This window comes from Cucumis sativus, chromosome 6 (genome assembly GCF_000004075.3).
Source record: "Cucumis sativus cultivar 9930 chromosome 6, Cucumber_9930_V3, whole genome shotgun sequence".
In the NCBI taxonomy this organism is placed as follows: domain Eukaryota; kingdom Viridiplantae; phylum Streptophyta; class Magnoliopsida; order Cucurbitales; family Cucurbitaceae; genus Cucumis; species Cucumis sativus.
This window is the reverse complement of record NC_026660.2, coordinates 8,693,467-8,714,983: the sequence shown is the minus strand read 5'-3', so window position 1 is coordinate 8,714,983 and position 21,517 is coordinate 8,693,467. Positions and strand designations below refer to the sequence as shown.

Genomic DNA, 21,517 nt, shown 5'->3' with positions numbered 1-21,517 from the left:
GTGAAAAAATAAGGTTATAATAATGCGCACTCCAAACACAGCTTATAATAACACTAATTATAGTAGTATGCACTTCAAATGTAGATTATCAAAATAGACTATAATAATCTGCATCCAAACATTGATTATAATAATATTTCAACATTTTGTTTTGGTGCTTGGTAAGTTTTAGACACATTCTTACAATGTCTTTTTGCAAATCAAACGTTTCAACATATTTTTAAAGGTAAATTATGAATACTGTTCAAAGCAGGGTGGTAGTTGAAGTTCCATGATCAAACTTTCCATAATAACAATAACAATGGTCCCTCGTACTGTATAATCAATACAATTCGTAGCAGTGTATAAGTTTAAAAGTTAAAATACTTAAACTTTTACTTTAGAAGTTGAAAAGTGGAATTACAACTTATTAGTGTATTATTTTTCAGTAATAAAAGAGGGGAGAAAAAACAACACCAAAATATGAAACTTATTGGGCGAGTGTCGGCAGGCGTAGCCAGGCTGCCCATCCTTTATGCATCTTTGGAGGACTTTTCCGTCTTTCAACATTCAAAGAAAATGAAATAAAATAGGGTTTTGAAAAGTAGTGGTGGAGAGCTCGTAGTCTGTAGTCTAATGGATCATAAGTGCTTTTAGCCCTCACCTGGATTGAAAACAATGAATACATGGATGAATTAATATGCTTATTTTTAGAAAAAAAATGTATTAGCTAGTTTGTTTTTAGAATTTTGCAAACCTTACAACGTTCTCCCTTTTTAAACTATTTTTTAACTACCATTCAATAATCATGTAGGTACACATTCTAATAGCAAAAATTAACATACACGAAGAACAATGTAGAAGTCAACATAAACATGACATGCAACATCAATCATAACAATCCATAAACATATAATCCAATCTGTTGCGATTTATGTCCAAAAACTCGTAGATTTAAAATATAATTCATTTACATTTATTAATAAAGTGTTATTATTGTAATAATTGTTATTGACTATATTATTAGTTTTGTCTTAATAACCCAAATTCAATAAACTAACATCTTAAGCTCTGTTAGTGAGTCTTGAACGGTATGTAGAGACACACAAAGATCAATGTTAGAGATCAGTTTAAAGGGTTTCTAGTATAGGGATAATGTTAGATACCTTATCTTGGTGATACTATGGATGCGACTCACTTTGTATTTGATACAAACTCAATTATCCAATGCGTTCATGTAGTTGATATGTGAGTGAGAGTATCATATGCAATAAGATTACATAAGATCGGACTACGAAATAATAACCACTAGATATAACTCTGTTAACTAGTTAGGTTTCTATTTCACTAGAATAACATAGGTAACTTAGTCTTAATCCTACGTGTATTATGAACTCCTATTCGCGAGGGATTGTCCTTTGATTTGTACGGGTGAGAGTGGCCAGATCGCCAACTTAATAAGCTTATCATTTTGAGGACAAAACCGAGTGGAGAGCTGGAAACATAATTACACAAGATGAAATTCACTCATTCCCTATTTTAGGGTAAGTAGATGAGTGTCCCTTAAATGGTGTATCCAAAGTTGAACAAAGGGTCATACATTCTCTATAGCACGATAAAGGTTTATGTTTAATGGTAGGACCATAAACAAGTTGTTCATTAGAGAAGCATTGATATTTAAGGATTAGAGGTAACCTGGGGGCAAAAAGGTAAATTGATCCAGCTAGTGTTACGAACACTCGTGAAGGACTGACTTACTATTATTGGTCTATATCCATGGATACATAAATATATCTACAATGAAAAGAGTTTAACTATCAGTCTTTAGTAAAATGTACACACAGTTAACGAATATTGATTAATGTGGTTAATGAGTTTAGCCAAAAAGAATTTTTAAAAAGAGCAAATTTTACAAAATACCTACAATCTATAACAAATTCTGTCATTGATATGCTATAGTGATAGAAAACTATTAGTGATAGAATTCAAAATTTTGTTATACCTTGTAAATATTTTAATTTATTTTGCTATTTTTTAAAATACCTCTTTAGCCCATTAATCTCAGATTGTCATAGTTTCTTATCTCTAGCTCTATTAGATCCCCTTCCTAGTTCGTAAAGGGTAATGAGATTTATTTATATTGGTTGTAATTTAAAATTTAAAATTTATTTTGAGAATTAGTATAATGTATAGTGATACATTATAATATAAAGTTTATCAAACTTTATTCTATAAATTTAATTTTGGGTATAATTCAAAATTAATTTATGATAGAGAAAATATTTGAATGAGTTTAAACATTAATTTAATGTGAATGTGAATTGGATTGATATTAAAATTATTGGTTATGACATAAACTTATATTTGAATATGATTCAAATTTAATTTAAGTTAAATATAAGATGTTTAATTTAGCTATTAATTAGTTGAAGAATTAATTAATAGTTTAGTTTTAATTAATTAAATCTATAAAATATTAGAGAGATATTCATTTAAATAAGATTTGAATGAAATAATTATATTAGTATAAATCTATAAGATATTAAAGAAATATTTCTTCGGATTTGAATGAAATATTAATATAAATATAATTTAATTAATTATATCAATATAAATCTATAAATATTAATTAAATATGATTTAATTAATTATATCAATATAAATCTATAAGATACCGAAGAGATATTAATTCAAATAAGATTTGAATAAAATACTGATTAAATATTACTTATTAAATTCAAATAAGATATTCACGTAGTGTCCACGATCATCACGATCTCTTATATTTGTTGATTGTCCCATCTTATATGAAATTGTGAGGTTTGATATTCCTCTATGTTTAACGTGTCATGGTTAGTCGGAAAGAAGTCGAATATATTCCTCCATGTTTAACGTGTCATGGTTAGTCGGAAAGAAGTCGAATCTCGTCGATGTTGACATCATGAGAGTATTGATAAAATGATCAACCGAGAATGTTGAGTATTGATTTTGAAAATTAGGTTGAAACAACGAATAATAATTAAGAATTTATTAAGTAATAGTAGAAAAATAGAAAAGAAAAGGCTGGATTTATTTAAAACAAAAAATAACAATAATAAATAAATAAAATAAAAGTTATTAAGTAACACTGGAAAGATATAAAAGGAAAAAGAAATAACGGGGTAGAGAGAGAGAAATAATGGAAAGATATATATAAAAAAAAGAAAGAATAAACGCAATTAACGGAGAGAGAATACAGTTAAATTAAAAAAAAAAAAAAAAGAGTTTCCCTTGCCAAAATTTCCACCCCATTTTCCTAAATACTTTTCATATCACCCCTTTTTCCTAATTCTTTTTTAAAATATATCCTTTTTTCAAATAACCCCTTAACACCTATATGCTTAAAATATAACCATGGATGCATCAGAAGAACAAAAAATAAACAGAAAAATGCTTCCTATGTTAAACTGGAAAAGAAAATCGTATTAATTGAAAGGTAATTAGAAAAAAATCTTGAGTAACGTGTGTGTAAAGTTAGCACTTAAAAATATATACAACAATAGGTTAAATTAGTTTAGTCATTAATTTGGTGCTAATTCCTGTGGAATAACTTGAATAAATTATTAAATATATATCATAAACAAGCATAAAAATTAAAAAGTGTGATGTTGGAATGCCTAATTAACAATTAACATGTCCAAAGAAGATATGAAGAGAAGATTACTTAATTTTACTTCCCTTGTGATGGCTGTGATGAACCAATTTATTGAAGGATTGGATAAAGGCAAAGGAAATGCACAGAAGCTTTTGGGCAATGATATCAGAACATGCAGGAACCCTATATGAATGACCTTCAAATCTCTGACCCATTGGTCAAACAATCTGTGATCATCATTCTCAAACCTGATCCATTGCTTGCTGATTTTATGGACTATGAGTCTAGAAAAGAAAGTTGGGGAGATATAATACAATTAGGACGTTGTGACCAAAAGCATATTATATTGATGTTGTTTGTGACATGCGACAGGTACCTGTGTGTCACAATACATACCAACTTTAGAGTACTAATTCCCTCCCCCTATCGTTTCTTTCACCTATGCTTCTTCAGAGTGCCACTTTAGTACTAATCTAAACCCCTTGCGTAATCCAAATCAAGTCTCTTACTTACATACCCTCATTTCCCTTCCGTGGCATGTTTTGAATTTTTGCCTCTTGATAGGAACATTATTCATGGATTTCCCCATACATCCACTTCTGAAATCACATCTGGTTAATCTTGTGTATGTCCAATAAGAACAAGAATGCAAGCTCGTTGTCCCAACGTACATATGCAGGTACACTTTCTAAATAAGTGCTTTTTTAATTAATTCGTTTTCTTATATTTATAGATCTTTTATGATATGATTTTGTAGGGCTTTATTGGTATCGAGCAGGCAAGGGATTCAAGAACAATGCCCTGCAATTCAACTTCGTATACAGGAAAAGGGTTTCTTCACATAGATCATTCCGACAAGGTAGATCAAGTTGAGCTTCAGAAGGATGTAACGAAAGCTTCTAAAAACCTAATGTCATATGGTGATTTTCTCCGATGACAGTAATTCAAACGTAATCGAGTTTTAAATTTGTTATTTTTGTAATTAGGTGACATGAACTCTATTATTATAAATTTTTTGTTTTTGTTTTTTTTTTTTGCAAACTTTCCTTCACACAATTCGAAGCCACTATGTGATAAATTGGGAAATTAGCCTAAAGGAAACCACCAGTACTATTCCTCCTTTGGTGTTTGAAAAACGTTGTCCAACAATGGAAGAAGCAAAATCATAGTTTCTCGGTTTTCCCTATCTAATTAAAAGACAAGCAAAAGAACTAATGAAAAAAATGTATAGGATAGAACTCATTTTCACTCCCAAGTCCTTTTGTATTCGTGGGAGGAAGGATGTGAATCAAAGGAGGCAGAGGCCGTAAACTCCAACCTTCGGGCCTGGGGCAGGCCTACTTAAAGGTGGTCTCAACCCACTCATAGGACTGGTTCACCAATCGGAGGTCCCAATTCACCCGGGTAGAGGAGACCTTTTGAAGTAGGTCAATCTGTTCCAATAGAATGAGAAGGATTATGCCCGAGATCTGCCCGCAAAGTCAAACTATTAAACCAATTGGAAGAGTCTCAGTTAAATCAATTGGTCCTTTGGAGATAAAAGATTTCTGAGAATGGGACTTTTAACAAACTCATGGACTATGTTATCAATCATGTGGCTTCCATAAAGCTTTTGAATTTGTGTGTCGTGTTCAATCATTTTAGTCAATGTCTTAATTAAGTTCCCCGTCAAATTGAATGGTCCACCAAGAACTAAGTTAAAAGACTGGTTTGAAATGATTCTGTAAGTACTCAAAAGAAATGAAAGTCATTCAATATAGACGTAAAGAAAAGAATGAATAAAATTGTGAGTTTTTTTTTTTTTTTTTTTTTTTTTATAAAGGTCATGAACATGTTAAAACAAATGTGTGGTTGTCAACAATATTGAAGTTTAACAAGAGAAGAAGCACGAGGGAAAGCCATGATTTGAGACTTAATTTCTCGTCGTCTAATAAGAGAATCTCTATGTTTTGTTTTCGTGGTCAAGAGAGTGAGTTGTTGCAATGCAGAGCCATGCTTTAGCAAAAATCGAGTGAGGCTGACCTCACTCAAGCAGTCCATAAACCCTTCAATTTTCACAATCTTAAGATGAAGAAGAAAAGATTCGAGTGGCTCAATTTGGGTTTCCCAAAATTGTTCTTCCTCCGATGCACTCCTTTCCCATTTATCCCTACGCCAATCCTAAACACAAACAATAATAAGAAAAACAATGAACGACAAATGATAATTATGTTTGAACTTAATTAATGAATAATAATATTAATTATTACCTTCCTTCCAATGTTGCCACCGTCGACGATTTTGATAGTAAGCGTATGAAGAAGAGAACAGGATCTGAATATATTAGCTAACCCTGGACCATTCTGCTTTCGGAAGGCTGTACTCAGTTCCAAACAGTTTACATTGTTCAATGGAGGGAAATAATGTGCGAAGTAAGTAGGGCTTGATACAATCTGCAATCCATATTTGAATTGAATAAAATATTTTAATAAAGAACAAACTGAAGAAGTATAATAGATGAACAAAATGGAACTTACATCAACGCACAAACTATCAAGCGCTAAAGAATGAGCAGGGGAAATAGCAGAGAGAAGAGCTGAAACAGAGTGAAGTTTGTTGGTAACAAAATGTTGAGGAAGTAGACTCAGAGACGCTTGATTGAGAGTAGACGTAAAATTATGGATATTAATTTCATCAGTTAAAGCATTGTAAATCCAATGCAGAGTATTGAGATTGGGAGCAACAATTTTAACCCAAGTAAGAGTAGTGTAAGCATCAAAACAATTAGAAACTTTGATACTCTGTAATTTGGCTCCGAAAACATCAAACCCCTGAAGCTGGAAACACAACTGGAGACTAAAATCCTCGAGAACAGGACACTTAACACTCAAATGCTCAAGCCCAAAACACCTCTCTAAATTGAGTTTCTTAAGAACAGGGAAAGACGTTTCGGTGAACAAGTCCACCAATGAGGGTCGATCATGAAACACCATACGAGCCAGGGACAGGGAATTCAAGGATCGGAAGCCACTTACCATGAGGGAAGGGGGAGGGAGACGGAAACCGGGATGGGTGGATCGGAGATTGAAAACTCTCAAGGAATCACTGGAGATTACACAGCGGGGGAAGTTGAAGTAATCGTTGGTGGCGACGTGGAGGTGGAGTTGTTGAATTTGGTGGCGAATGGCGGTGCGGAAGAGGGCGTTGAGACGGGAGAAGGTTAAAGTGGCGGAGAAGCGGAGGAGGCGGACGTTGGAATGGTGGGGTCGGGAGTTGAGAATGCGAGTGATGATCAGGTCGGAAATAGAAGAGGTTGTTGAGAAGTCGAGGTCGGGGAGAGTAAACCAGAGAAAGCGCCAACGGGAGGAGAGAGTGGCGGATTGGGCAGCGGTTTTGATGGGGAGTGAAGAGAGGATGTGGTGGAGGAGGGCGTCGGGGAGGTGGCTGATGTAGTCGACGGCAAGGGCGAGGGAGGTATCATTGTGGAGATGGGAGTTGGTAATAGAGAGCCTCCGTCTTCGGGCGGATCTGGTCTCCATGGGAATTGGAATTGGAATTGGGTTAATTAGTTATTAATTTGATTAATTAAGGAGGGAGTGGAGGAGTAAGATTTGTAGGGTTTGAACTTTTCAAAGCATTACTGAATCTCAGCCAATCGAGGATGTGGTTTCAGTTCGTTATTTTTCTTTCACTCGTCACATTCCTAATAATTCCACACTTCTTCCAACTTCCTTTCCAACTTCTTTTCCAACTTCTTTCTCTCTATATATATACCAGTGGAAGTAGATGTTTGAGTTTTGAAATTCCCATCCTCCCCTACTTTTTTTCCTTTTCTTAGACATAACAGCCACAATGCAAAATATTGGATAACAAACTCCATTTAACCCTATTTGTAGCATTCACCATTTCATCAACTTCTATATAATATTTATTCTTATCTAAATTTCAATTTACATTTTATATCCATTTTAAATTCTTTTCAACCATTATATCCTATCAAAACATAAATTCAAAATTTTAGAACTACCTTTTAAACTTTTTTAAAATTATTCACTTCTTTTATTAAAAATCTTGTAATTGAAATTTTATTGGTTTCCCTATTTTTTTCATAACAACCCATTTGCTTTCATATAGAAAATTATTTTTTTAGTTTTAATTTGTTTTTGACCATTTTCAAATTTATTTATTTATTAACAAAAACAATTAATAAATTTGATTTAATCCAAAATATTTGGTTGAGCTCCTTACAAATATTTTTATGGTTAGTAAATAAATATATCTCATTAATCTACCTAAAAATATTTGTTTAAGAAAAGTATCAATTTGAATATATTTAATTTGTTCCATTTGTTTTATTTTTTATTTTTTTTTTCTTTATTTAACAAAATTCTATTTATGGATTAAATTGACCAGGTTCGATTACGTTGATTTTGTGTAGATTTACTATGTATTTGTCCATACTACGTGACAATATTATTCTTTTCAAATTACTTCCACAATATTTGACAGAATGTATAACATATGTTGCTGACACAATTACATTGTAATTTATGCTTTTAAATAGTGTGATAAATTATCTGTTTTATAACAAGATTACGTATTCAAATATTAATATTTATTTGCTCATATAAACATATATTTTTCTAATACAAAGGACTTAACATTTAGATGTATTTGTTGCAAAACTAACAATAAAAACAATTTCCTTAATAGTGTCATTCAATCATAATTAAAGTTGTTTAACTAACCAAACTTTATAATGTAACTAATAGAATTAAGATTTTCCAAATATAGTATATGTCGAGTATGAATGATGTATGTTATAGACGACAGATTTTGGACACACAAAAGGATAAAAAAAAATGGTCATCAAGATATAGTATCATTCTCTAGTATATAATAATTCATATGCATAGCTCAAAAGATGAAACAAGATATTTTGCAAACAACATCTAAAATTGGTAAATCTTAACTAAATTCGCTATTTTGTTGCTTGACAAGATTGGAGCAACCTCCCTTATAATAATGACAAATATATATACAACATTTCGTTTATGCCTAAACTCGCACAATTTGAAGAAGATATGAAACGGCGGTAGAAATTATGTGGAGCTTTGACAATGATAGTTATTCATTGTGTATTGGCAGATTGATTTTAATTATAGGGTATTTGTGGTTTCTTGAATAATTATATTTAAGATTCAATTGTTTCACTTAGTAGGGGCATTTAAGACATTGTTTCTAAATGACTTGAGAGCAAAAGTGCTGCTTAATTACTATGTGAGAATAAGAAGAGAAGAATTTTGGGTTTAAGGCTAAGTTTTTGAGTGTTTTTCTTTAAAGTGTTCAAAAGATTTCCAGTTTTCTTTTAATTATTTGATGATTTGAATCCATTATTTCAGTTTAAAAGTTTTCTAAACGAAATTTATATGAAAAATGCTTATGTTCTAAAGGATGTTTATTGTGTTTCAATGTATTATTATTATAAAATGGTGTTTAAACCATTAATTACTTCCTTTTAAATAAGTAAACTTTTATGTGCACATAAATAGTAATAACCATCGTGGGGTGTACGTGGCTATACAGTGATGAGATATTAGTTAATATGTTGAAAGGAGCATATTAAACTTAGCAGCCTGAACAACAAAGATGAATCTATTTGCTCTCAGATGTTGTTGTTACAGTAGTCTAAATGCGAAGTTATGTGACCTAGCATAGAGAACAATTTGGGATCCTCGGCAAAAGAAATGTTTGGTAACTAATGTATGTTATGTGAAATGATGTACTATGCGAAATAATATTTCTATCTCATATTGAATGATATTTGTAAAGGTATTGTCAAAAGATTTTCTTAAGACCTCACTGAGTTTTGTAGACTGATAGTTTTAAATCTCATCTTCTAAGAAGCAGACATTTAAGCCAAGGTAAGGAAGGTTGGAAGGGCTTGCTAAGCGAGAAGCCTGCCAATGCCAAGGCGTTTTAGCATAAGTTTAAATTTGTTGTTTTTATTTGTTTGTATGTAGAGTCGTTGCAAGCTTTTGGACAAAGATTAAGAAAGTATGAGTTGGTTTATTTCTGTTTGTTAAGTTGTTTATATCGCCTAAAGTATATTTCTTAAGTCTAAAGTAAGAAGTCAGGCGAGTAAGCAAAGCTTAAGAACCTCAAGATGAGTGTGTTGGCGTGCATCATATCAAGATACTCAAGTCGCGTCGCGTCTCGCATACTAAGCAAGGATGTTGTGAGAGACAGGGTGTGACATACACTCTAAGGTTCTAGGTTCTCTTCTCACCTAATGACTTTCCTGCATGCCTCAGTCACTTTGCCAAGCCTAAACACCTACTAACCTCTTTAGAGATTTTCTTCCTTCTTTTAACCACCCAAAGCACAAGCAAGATAACCTCCAAAACGCCTAGTGACACTCATTTAGAGGTTATTTCCATTGTTTTGACCACCTACATAACATCAACATAACCTCTAAACACCTTACTCTTAAGTCTCAACACTTAGCCAAAATTTTCCTCTTTTCCAATAACTACGACATATATTTTATGACACTTTTTATCTTTAAATACCTTTAATACTTAAACTTCTCATCACTTCAAAGTACTTAAGTTTTCTTCTAAGGTTCAAGGTTCATACTAAGTATATGCTTATACTTGTTTCTTTTCTATGTTTAATATTTCAAGCCAAAAAAGGTTGGTGAGAGACAGGAAGGCTCATGATATGTCATATAGGGATTTAGTTTTGCTTCTTTTTTATGTTTTATATTTTAAGTATTTGACTTTAACTGTTTTATTCAATGTATTTAATTATTTTATATTATTTTCTTTAAAATTTAGATAAAGCCCAAATTAGGATTATATTATATAGTATTTTTCTTACTTTGTCAGATCATGATTTATGGATGTATGTTCGACATCATTTATTAAAGGTTTAGTTTTTTTTCTTTTTTTTAAATGCAAAAATTGTTATTTATTTCAAATAATCTCCTCAGTTTAATATAAAGAGTTGTGTCGTTATAAGTTTATTAGTGTCGTTTCAAACTTGGGTCGGGTCGGGTCGAAGTTGTTGCTTCAAATTCAAATGAAAGAAATATATATTCTAGATGAAAATGAATTTAAATTTAGACTGTTACAATTTTAGTAAGTAATCATTATTTGTAACAAGATCCATAATTTCAGTTTTTGTAACAATTTGGACATGGAATATACTTTTTTGTGGGTAAGTTATTGAGTTCATGTATTTTTTTTTTTAATTATTATTTATCGATTTAGGACCAAAAGTGGTTTGTAATGGATTATACTTGAGTACTATACTGGTGATTAATAATAACAATTAATGAACACTAAAATTTGTGTTTTATATGTTCTTCATGATTATTTCATTAATATGTAACCTTTAATAGGCTATATATATATAAATATATATATATATATACGTGCAATTTACCCTACAAAGATCACATTGGGGTGCCATAGAATCCCTACATGGTTTATAATTGATTTAAATGAATCAAAGACATTAATGAGTTGGGCCAAATTATGATAATAACACATTAACGTCCTAGAGGTTGTAGTCGAAAGCTCACAAGGTCCTACAAAAAAAACTAACAACATTGTCACTTATTCCCAAATTTTAATTTTATCTAATCCATTTTTTTTCAATTTAATTAAAAATCTGAATGAAATAATACGTGGGATGATGGAAGGATGGGAGGATGAACCTCTAAATTCGAAGTTATTATATTTGTATACGATGCTTATTCAAATAAAGATGAAATTGACCAAAGTAATAACCAAGAAATGATATCATGTTATAGAGATTTATTATATGCATATTCTCAACCATTATATTTATGCTTTTGGTATTAAGAAGATAATGAGAAACCAATGAAATTTTCTTCGGTGTTGAGTGTTCTCTTTTTTTTTTTTTCTTAATTATTATTCAATACTCATAAACAAAATAGCGTTAGTAACATAAATTACAATATAATGGAGGAAAATATATTTTCCATAGATGAGTATTGCATAATAGAACGACTCAAACTCTTTGTCTGCTTTTCTGGGAATTTATATAGGATGAAATAAAAAATGGCAATCTTGCATGAAGAAAAGAAGTCAATCGAATACTATTAATCAATTAATATTAATATATAGACAGAGGAAAAAAGAATAGCTTTTAGAGTGATTTTTAAATAGTTAAAATGATCTCTTTAAGTATGCTCAAGATCACTCTTAACACTTGCTTCTATTCATTCAAAAACTATAGGTTTAGAACACTTTATGACACAAAAAATGATTATAAAACATTCAAGAATCACTCTCACACGTACTCATAATCAGTAAAGAAAAAGTGGAAACAGAAACTAAGAGTTCGACTAGTTGACATGGTTAGGCTTTCTAGTCACCCTTATGTAGCAAAACACAATAGCAAACACAGCAGTAGCAAGGCTACCGATGAGCACCCGACCGCCGGCAACCGAGGTGTGAAAATGATGCTTGCCCAGCCGTCTGATTGCAGGACCTTCAGCCACTACCGGCCCTTGAACTGCCTCTTCCTTTCCAATTTTAGACCCGAAAAACAACGCAGTGTCTACCATTGGTGCCTCCTTGACATTCGCAGCCGTTAGTTGAATAAAAAACATCCCAGCAAGAATCAGAGACATCAAAGCAAGTCGAACCACAGCTGCCATAGATTTTGAATCTGAATTGGAATTGGAATTGGAATTGGAATTTTTTTTCTTTTGAAAATGTAAACTTGGGAGAGGGAAAAAGCTGCTAGCAGTGGACAGCGGGATGAAATGGGAAAGGGTTATATATAGAGAGAAATTGATAGCTGAACTGAACTCTTTTGTTTCTCTCAAGATTATAATATGGAAAGGTAAAACAAAATATACTTTTAGCAGTTTGTTTTAAAGTCAAAGGGGGTGATCAAAATGCTTGCTTTTTGTTCTAGGTGGTAGATGGGCTGATAGTGGCAATAAATTTATGGGGTTCGTTAATAAAGAAGAGTTGGTGATTTAGAAAGGTCTCAGCTTTGAAATTAATTTATTCAAGGTTTAATTGGTGGTTTTTTAATCAAAGTTATGATAATTAATCTAAATTTAACACCTAAAAAGTGGGTGTAGTTGTAAATAATAATGGAGTTGAAATAAATTGTAGAAACAGTGAAATGGAACTTGCCAAGTGCCAACAGGTGAGACATTTATGTAAGCTTTCAATATATAGAGACATAGTACATAAACGGAGAGAGCAGGTCAATTCTCCAACACTGCAAGCTTACTGCATCCCTCCTTGGAAGTCTTCTTCTTTTTTTCTTTTGACAATATGTTTTTAATTAGAAACTATGATCTGCAGAGGTCAAAGTATGAAATGAAAATTCTTCTACTTTAATGTACTAGGTACGTTCGTTATTGTATGGTTGAATATTATTTGATACAGTACTACTATTTTAATCTTAAAAGTTTTCTCCTACAAAACTTAATGGCTTACGTCTTCTTTGCCTTTTATCTTCTGTAACTATCAAATTTAGTGGCCTGCCTTAATTTGTATTTAATGTTTCTGTCATTGGATTCTAGGCCTCATTTTAGAACATCTTACTTTTCTTTTTTTTTATTACTCTACATTTTTGTTCGATTTTCAAGATTCTTTACTAAATTTAAACGATCGTATACCAAGATTCGAACGATTTATTTGTTAGATTTGGTACACCAAGTCTAAACAAATATCGAATGATTTTTGTTTAGATCGTGTACCAATTTATATTTGGTACGCGATAAAAATGCAAGAGGATTGTTATTTAAAAATATATAAAAGAAAGAAAAATTGCAAAGGAAGAGAAGAAATATGATAGTAAGAAAAAGGAAAATAGCAAGATAAACCGGAAATATTTAAAGAAAATGACCGGTTTAAGCGACTTTTTGATTTTGTTACGCAAATCTTAAATATTTTAGTGTTTTGTTATATTTATAAAAATTATCCTATATTATATACATATAAAAACATTTTTAAAAAATAATGTCACGTTATAAATTAAATTTATTTTTTAATGTAATATAGACTCTATATAAGATTTTATCAAACTATAGATTAAACTCTAACTTTCTCCAAATATTGAATTTAAATTGCAATTTAACGAATTTTTAAACATAAATTGTATTAGCTAATTGTCAACTAAATCTGAGTGGATAAGACTAGTTTTATGATTTATAAATATGTAGACCTAATTTTTTAATATGTCACCAAACACAATTGAAAACGTTGATTTGATCCTAATATTAGTTATTGGGTTGAAGTCTATTGAGATTGGTTAGACATGGGAGATATGAGTGGTAAAATGTAAGTTGAAATAAGGAGGCACATGAAGTTGTTTGGTTTGGATCAAAGAACCTCACAACACCTTGGGCAAAACACCTTTATTGTATAAATCAGTCATTTGCCCTTAGGTTGAGCACTTGCAAGCTCCAGTGATTTTTAAGCACGGAAATAAGCTGAAAATGTTGACATACAAGCTCCAGTGATTTTTAGGACGGTTAAAAACCATTTTACTACTCTAATTACTCAAAATCTACACTTCAAAACAGCATTTTCTACACTATTAAAGTTTATTTTAAACAATAAAAAATATCTGAGTTATTTTAGAATCTCAAACATGTCAGTTAGCCCATGTGCAAACAAACAAGTTGAGAAGATAATACTTAGGACAACTTCATATGGTACAGAGATTTCAGTTGAACTAAGTTAATCATTATATTAACTACGAACCCCACACTGTCTGGCTTTGTGGACGCAAGCTGCATATTAGCCAAAGGTTCCCAATCTCCAGATATTCATCAATTTCTTGCACAACGACAATATCCCACCCACCCCCACCCCAGAAACATGTTCTAAGTGAGTTTATTTTTTTTTATTTTTTTTTATTTTTTTTTAATACATATTTTTTATCTTGAAGTGATTTCTTTCTTAATCATAGCATATAAACTCACTGGCACAGTTGAGTGCCAAGAAGCTTATCTCCAGTATGAAATCGTCTTCCCACATATGCTCCAATTCTTGGCCTCAGAGTAAAATTTGATGGACTGCTTGGTATTGAAATATCAACCACTAAAACAAATTAAACACAAAACACCTACATGGACGATTAGACATCAGACATGTAACAGATTTCAAACTATACTTGAATACATCTAACCTCTCACGAAGAATGTTTCAATTAGAAAATTTCCAGTGAATTTCATCTATTGTACTTGTGATAAACAAGGAAAAATAATATTACAATCAACCCTATTTCCAGATTCGTGCACAGAAGGGCAATTACATTAATTTTTTTAAAAAATCGGTCCCTGGTTTCGATTCCCCAATTCACAAACTTTACAATGATCAAAGGTTATAGCTGGCTAGACATCTTCAACTGCACAATCCTCAGACAGATCTGATGTTATTGTTGATTCAGAACTCAGACTAAGTGAAGTTGATCCTAAAAAAGAGAGTGAAGGCCTTTTGATTTCATCACGAGAATCCTTCCTTGATAATTCTTTTCCTTTTAGCAAGGTTGGAATTGAGACATTGGGAAAATTGAGGCGAGCTAAAGTGCCATACATGGCCCTTGCAGCTTCATCATAAGCAAGTGCAGCATCAATCGCAGTTGGAAATGTACCCAACCAGAGCCGACTTCCTCTATTCGGTGCTCGAATTTCTGCAACCCACTTCCCCCATGTCCTTTGCCTAACTCCTCTGTAATTACATCGCATATTCTCTGGCCCTCCCTTACCTTTCATGCAGCCCTTCTTCGATCCCTTGGCTGGAACTCTACGAGTAAGTTTTGGCTCATCAGTACATGAATCAAGGTGATCATTGTAATCTTTCCATTTAGCAAGAGTCTCAGCCACAGATAAAGAACCAGGCCGTCTTGTTTGTAGTTTTTCTAATTTAGGCATCCAAGAATTGTTTCGATTGGACTGAACAAATTGGATAGGCCACAAAAAACCTGTCAGCATTAAAAGATTATTCAAATTTTCATGTGTACTATAAACAACCAAATTTATAAAGAAAGCAAAATCCGTAGACAGAATTCTCAAGGCCCATCATGGCTACAGAGCACTTGTGTGTGTTAAACAAACAAACGTGTACGAAAAGCTCAAGAAGTTTCATTGTTCAATTTCTATAATGGGCCCAACAACACACTAATTCTTCAGCTGCAGAGGAACTTATGAATTACAAGGCACCATTATGAGCTCAAATGTATAGGGTGTGATGCTATGAAATAACTCAAGTTCCAAACTGTTCACTTGTACTATTCCGAGTTTCTACTACTGGCGGTACGGATAATTACAACAAATCTAAGTCATTCATGCCCAATTGGAGGAAAGTCCATTGCTCCCACCCAATGCTCATTGAAAACATACACGTATCATCAAATGGTGACGGGCCCTAATTTGGACAAATACTTATACGAACAAAGTTTCTACGAACACAAATGTTTGATTTTACATTCGCTAGCCGTACTCCATAGTAAGTGATTCCTAAATTAAATTATGTAAACCGCAACTTCAGCACTTCGAAAAACAAACAAAGCAAATATAAATTCCAACATGTTTTCCACAAACATAACTGGTGCGACGAGTATAGAAGCAAACAAGCTGATCCCAGACCCATCCCAGCTATAATTTCTCTATGACGAAGTTGAAGTTGGCATTAACACTCGGGCAACAGGACACACTCATGAAGTCACTTAGGTCCTCAAAACAGTAAAAGAGACACCACCCATTTGCGTTTTCCATTTACCTAAACATGTAATAGTAGATCCGTACACTTGAATTCTTAAAAAATGCAAAAATAGCGCGAAACGATTAGATTCTAAGAACGCCTTTAAAAATGGAAATAGATTCCAGCAAAAGACGGCGTCTATAATATAGAGAAATGGGTCATTATATAAATAGTAAAATTAGAGAATATCCAGGCCTGGCATGCCAAATCAAAACCCCACTTGTCTTTCTTCAAACCCTCGTTCCAACCCAAGACCGTACTGTACAAATCCCTTAGCTCAACCGCAAGCTTCAGGAAAAAGGAGGAAAAGAAAAACAAGAGAAAATGCATTTATTCTAGTGGTCGCTGACTACACACAAGAGAAGTCAACAGAAGAGGCCCACTTTTGATTTCACAATCAAGAACAAAGCAAACCCTATTTTGATGGTAAAGAGAATCTGAATTTTGGGAGGAGAAGCCAGAAAATACCTCTTTTAGTGGAGTGAAGAAGTTCCTAAATTTCCGAGGACGAACAAAGGACGGACATTCGGTTTCTAAAGTGCCATTCCGAAACGGAAGACAGTCGCGTTGAAGACGGCAAAGTGGACGAACGGGAAACCCTATGCCCCAAACCACCACCTCGAATTAAATAAACAACTCGTACTTGCCTCTATTCTATATTTTGTTTTTCTTTTATGAATAAAGTTTGTTATTTATTGTATGGGCCCAATGATTAAAGGCCCAATTCCTTTTCAAGATTTTAACAAAAGGCCTCATTTGCATATGTCACAAAATAATGCTAAAATATTGCAAAACATAGTCTAGGCTAAAACTAACTATAGATGTAGCAAAATTTATAAAATGTATACAGAACCATTCAAGTCACCAAAATATGTTTGGGACATGAAATTTCAAGTTGATGGACTTCACACTATCATCATAAATATTTTGTATCACAAAAATGATTCTATCAAATAAATATATTAATTTATCAGTGATAGCAAACTATTGTTGACATACCACTATTATTGATATACCTCTATCATCAATATTCTTCTATCACAAATCTATGAGTGATAGGACATTATTAAATATATACTTTTATAAGTGATAAAAATTTATCAATGCTAAAAACATATCATTATTTTTTATAAATGATAAGAGCCTTGCGAGTGCGTAGTGTGCAACAGTTTTTGGCCAACTGGGCCAGGCAACGGACATGGGTCGAATGCATAATTGGTTCGGGGTAGGGTTTTGGGTCTGGAAGCCTAATTTTTTGCATGTGCTCAGCTTTCACCAAAATTCTAGCATTTTCTTTCTCCCGGTTGAATCAATTACAGCTCAATTACAACTATAATGACTTAAGAAAAATTACAAACCCTTTATCATGCATATAAGATGACAAAAACTGAGCTAATTTCAAATACACTTAATTTAGGGCCAAAACCATAATATATCAATTTTAGTTCAATCACAATTTATCTAATAAATTGAAACATCCACCATATCCAATTGGGTAAACTAGCATGCTCTGATACCACATGATGGAAAGAGGTAGACATGCACAACAGAAAACAAGATCAAGATTACCCTACTTGCATCTAAACAGTTTAGAAATTAACATGCAACATTGTTGGAATTTAGGTGTTAAAATTTATAATTTGTAGTTTAAAATTATATTCTATTCAATAAAGTGGTTATTTGAGACTTAATATGGAAAATGGAATATTATAGTCTTGAATCCAATAAACTAATGTCCCGAGGCTATCTAGTGTAGACTTAAACTTTATGTAGATACATAAATGTGGATCAAGTTCGAGATTATAGTCCAAATGGTCTATAGTGTATGAATAAGGATGGGTGCCTTATTTTGGGGACATTATACGTATGGCTCGCTTTGTAGTTAGTATAAAAGATGTGATCTTGAATCGCGTTCATGTAGAGACATGAAAGTGAAAGTGGGGGTATCCTATGTAAAGAGTTTATATAAGACTGGAACCATGAAGTAGTCATTTTTAAGTTATAACACCGTTGACTGTATAAAATTGACTATTTCGTTTATTAATGACCTAGATAACTTAATCTTAATTCTAAGCTAACTATGAACTTCTATTCACATGGAATTATCCTTAGATCTGCATAAGTGATGGCAACTCAGCGACGTTGGCCCAATAAGCCTTCCATTTCAGGAGAAAGACCAGATGGATGGCTAGAAAAATAACGTGGAAGATGGAATTCACTCCTACCTACCGCTTTAGAGTTAGTAGATAGGTTATTCTCTTAAAGACTAAATCAAAGTTTTGAACAAAGGGCCTCACCCTCTCATTGGCCCCAGAGGGATTCGATTTATAAGTTGGATCTTCAAGCAATTGTTCAATAGTGGATAAGTGGGACTTAAGGAGCAAGATGTAGTCTCGGAAGTAAAACGACATTTTAATCCAATCAAGGTTATGAACACCCTGTGAAAGATTAACCTATTGAGCATGGTTATATCAAATGGACAGAAAAATATCTATAATGAGAGAAATGCAAATACGAGACTTTAGTGGAATGATCTGTTAGTTAACGAATGTTGATTAGCTCAGTCTAAAAAGATTTAGCCAGTTAATCTCCGGTTGTTGGAGCCCATGATCTATAGGTCCATTAAGTTTCCATGTTAGCTCATATAGAATTAACTTAGAACAATATGTTGGAATAATTTGAATTGTTCAAATTAGGTAAAGAGAGAGAAAGCAACGAATATATGTGATATAGCCATCAGTTATAAGTTTTATCTAAAACTTTGTGTTTAAATGAGATTTAAATATTAAAATATGAATACTTATTCATAATCGGAAGCTCGAAATTGATGAAAATGGTCAAATTTATAAAAAGTCAAAATATTGACTTTTGACTTTGAAAAATCAAACTTTGATCGGCTTTATATTTAAATATGATTTGAGTTTCGAAAAAATGAATGCAAATTCACGCTTAGAATGTTGAAATTAGTCAAGAAGAACAAAATGGTAAGAGGTCAAAATGTTGATTTTTTTACTTGAAAAGGTCAAAGTTTGACTTTGATTGAAAACGTCAAATGACCATATTGCCCTTGGACTAAGTTAGTGGAAAAATCCAACATCTTGTTCGATAATTCCACTATGTGGCTACATGAGATGTAGACACCTAACCCATTAAGTTCCACTAATGGTTAGTGGAATGCTAGGGGTTGAGATTTATAAACAATTGCATGCATTTTTGCATGTAATTTTCTTATAAATAGTTTTTTTTTTCAAATTGTGAAAAGGTTTGTATCATTTTTTGTAATTTTGAATTACAAAATGTTTTAAACTATTTTTCTCTAAAAATCTCAATCCTTAAACTTCACCTTCAATTTCCATTCCTCTCTCAATTTTCTTCTACAATGTGATTCTAAGTCTCGAGAATAGTGGGTTAACTTTAGTGGTGGTCCCGGATTCGTGTTCGTGAAGCGATATGAGGATCAAGAGACTTCAAAAGTAAGTTTTTCTATAAATCATAATTTCATTTTATTAGGGTAGTTGTTATGCATGTTAATCTCAAATTAGTTAGATCAATTAGAGTAATTATTTTGTCCCGTATTTATGGTGTGCTTGTATGTTTTCCATCAGTTCAAATCAGATGTAAGTGAAAAATAAGGAGGAAAATATTTTGTTAGTGAAAAATTTTTCAATTGGAAGAAAAAAGAGAGATTGAAAACTCATGTTGGTAATCCTTAACAGTGCACACAATTAAGCTTGGAGAAATTGTGAGGCTTTTTTAAAACAAAAGCAACATATTGAGACTTTTTAAATAGGATGTCTAACCAAGCACGAGCTGAGTATCGAACTCAATTAGGCGCACAATTGATTTTTATCGATTTTTTATAGGCAAGGTCTTGCATTCCATGGACATGATGAGATTGATGATTCGAAGAATCAAGGTAACTTTCCTAAACTATTGCGATGGTTGTGCAATCATAACAAGGATATTGAAACTGTGACTTTGAAAAATGCTCCAAGTAGTTTGAAATTGATTGTACCAGATAATAAAAAAGATATAGTGAACTGTATTGCAACATAAATTGTTAATATAGTTATAAGAGATATGAGTGACATACAATTGTCTATCTTGATAGACGAATCAAAAGATATATCTTCAAAGGAGCAAATGTCAGTTGTATTACGATGCGTGGATAAAGGTCATGTGATTGAATGATTTTTTGGAATCCATATATGTCAATAATACAAGTGCCCTATCACTTAAAGAAGCTATTGGTGGTTTTTTTTTTTTTTCTTAACATGGGTTAAGTATTGCTAATTTGCGAGGACAAGAATATGATGAAGCAAGTAATATGCAAGATGAGTTTCATAGCTTGAAAGAACTTATTTTAAAAGAAAATGAATGTGTTTTTTACATTTATTGTTTTGCTCATCAACTTCAATTAGCTCTTATAAATACGGCAAAAAAAACATGTGGAAATTGCTAGTCTTTTATTTATTGCTACAAATATAGTGAATGTTATTGGAGTATCAGCAAAAAGTCGATATATTCTACTAGAGAAACATAGCATGAAAATTTTTTAAGCTTTCAATAGTGGTGAAATATCAACTTGACGAGGATTAATCAAGAGATAATGATTAAAAGACTAGGACATACTCGACGAGGATCATATTATAACACTTTAACGAGTTTAGTTTCAATGTTCTCTTTCAGATTCCTAATGAATTCAATCTTGTCATTTGACTTTGTTTTCAACATGCATCTCATGAAAAATATATTGGGAATCACAAATGACTTGTCTCAATCCTTACAAAGAAAATATTAGGATATTGTGAATGCAATGAATTTAGTCAACTGTTGTAAAGGTACACTACAATCAACTAGAAAGTCTAGTTGAGATTCATTATTGGAAAGAGTTTTTAAATTTTGCAATAGTCATGACATTGAAGTTCTTAAAATGGATGCTATGTTTTTAGTTCTAGAACGGCAAAGTCAAAAATCTCAACCAATTACAAATTTGCATCATTATCGTGTTGAAGTCTCCTCTGTTGTCATTGATATGCAACTTCAAGAGTTGAATAATCGTTTTATTGAAACAAGTAATAAATTGCTTCTCTGTGTGGCTTGTTTAAATATGAGAAATTCATTTGTTGCTTTTGATATATTAAACTTAGTCGACTTGCTC

General features: G+C 32.2%; 2 protein-coding genes across 3 annotated transcripts; both read right to left on the bottom strand.

The window, feature by feature from the left end:
• Positions 1-5,420: 5,420 nt before the first annotated feature.
• On the bottom strand, positions 5,421-7,299 carry LOC101210013 (putative F-box/FBD/LRR-repeat protein At4g03220). Its single transcript, XM_004139997.2, has 3 exons — positions 6,130-7,299; positions 5,863-6,045; positions 5,421-5,773 (listed from the first exon to the last, which is right to left on the bottom strand). The coding sequence occupies exons 1-3, from the start codon at positions 7,129-7,131 to the stop codon at positions 5,468-5,470; spliced, it is 1,491 nt and encodes a 496-aa protein (XP_004140045.1). The 5' UTR covers positions 7,132-7,299; the 3' UTR covers positions 5,421-5,467.
• A 7,446-nt stretch (positions 7,300-14,745) lies between these two features.
• Positions 14,746-17,022, bottom strand: LOC101207656 (dehydration-responsive element-binding protein 2A). 2 transcript variants are annotated; one of them, XM_031888239.1, is made up of 2 exons: positions 16,825-17,022; positions 14,746-15,577 (listed from the first exon to the last, which is right to left on the bottom strand). In XM_031888239.1, exon 2 carries the CDS (start codon positions 15,525-15,527, stop codon positions 14,988-14,990), a length of 540 nt encoding a protein of 179 aa, XP_031744099.1. In that variant the 5' UTR covers positions 15,528-15,577; positions 16,825-17,022; the 3' UTR covers positions 14,746-14,987. The 2 variants fall into 2 exon arrangements, with proteins under 2 accessions (XP_031744099.1, XP_031744100.1); XM_031888240.1 differs by having other exon boundaries at positions 14,746-15,548; positions 16,825-16,999.
• Between the last annotated feature and the right edge of the window lie 4,495 nt (positions 17,023-21,517).

Coding starts and splice junctions, on each gene's coding strand:
- LOC101210013 (XM_004139997.2), bottom strand. CDS start 7,131: ATGGAGACCAGATCCGCCCGAAGACGGAGGCTCTCTATTACCAACTCC. Junction 6,046..6,129: donor TTGATAGTTTGTGCGTTGAT/GTAAGTTCCATT, acceptor TATGGATTGCAG/ATTGTATCAAGCCCTACTTA. Junction 5,774..5,862: donor GTGGCAACATTGGAAGGAAG/GTAATAATTAAT, acceptor GTTTGTGTTTAG/GATTGGCGTAGGGATAAATG.
- LOC101207656 (XM_031888239.1), bottom strand. CDS start 15,527: ATGCCTAAATTAGAAAAACTACAAACAAGACGGCCTGGTTCTTTATCT.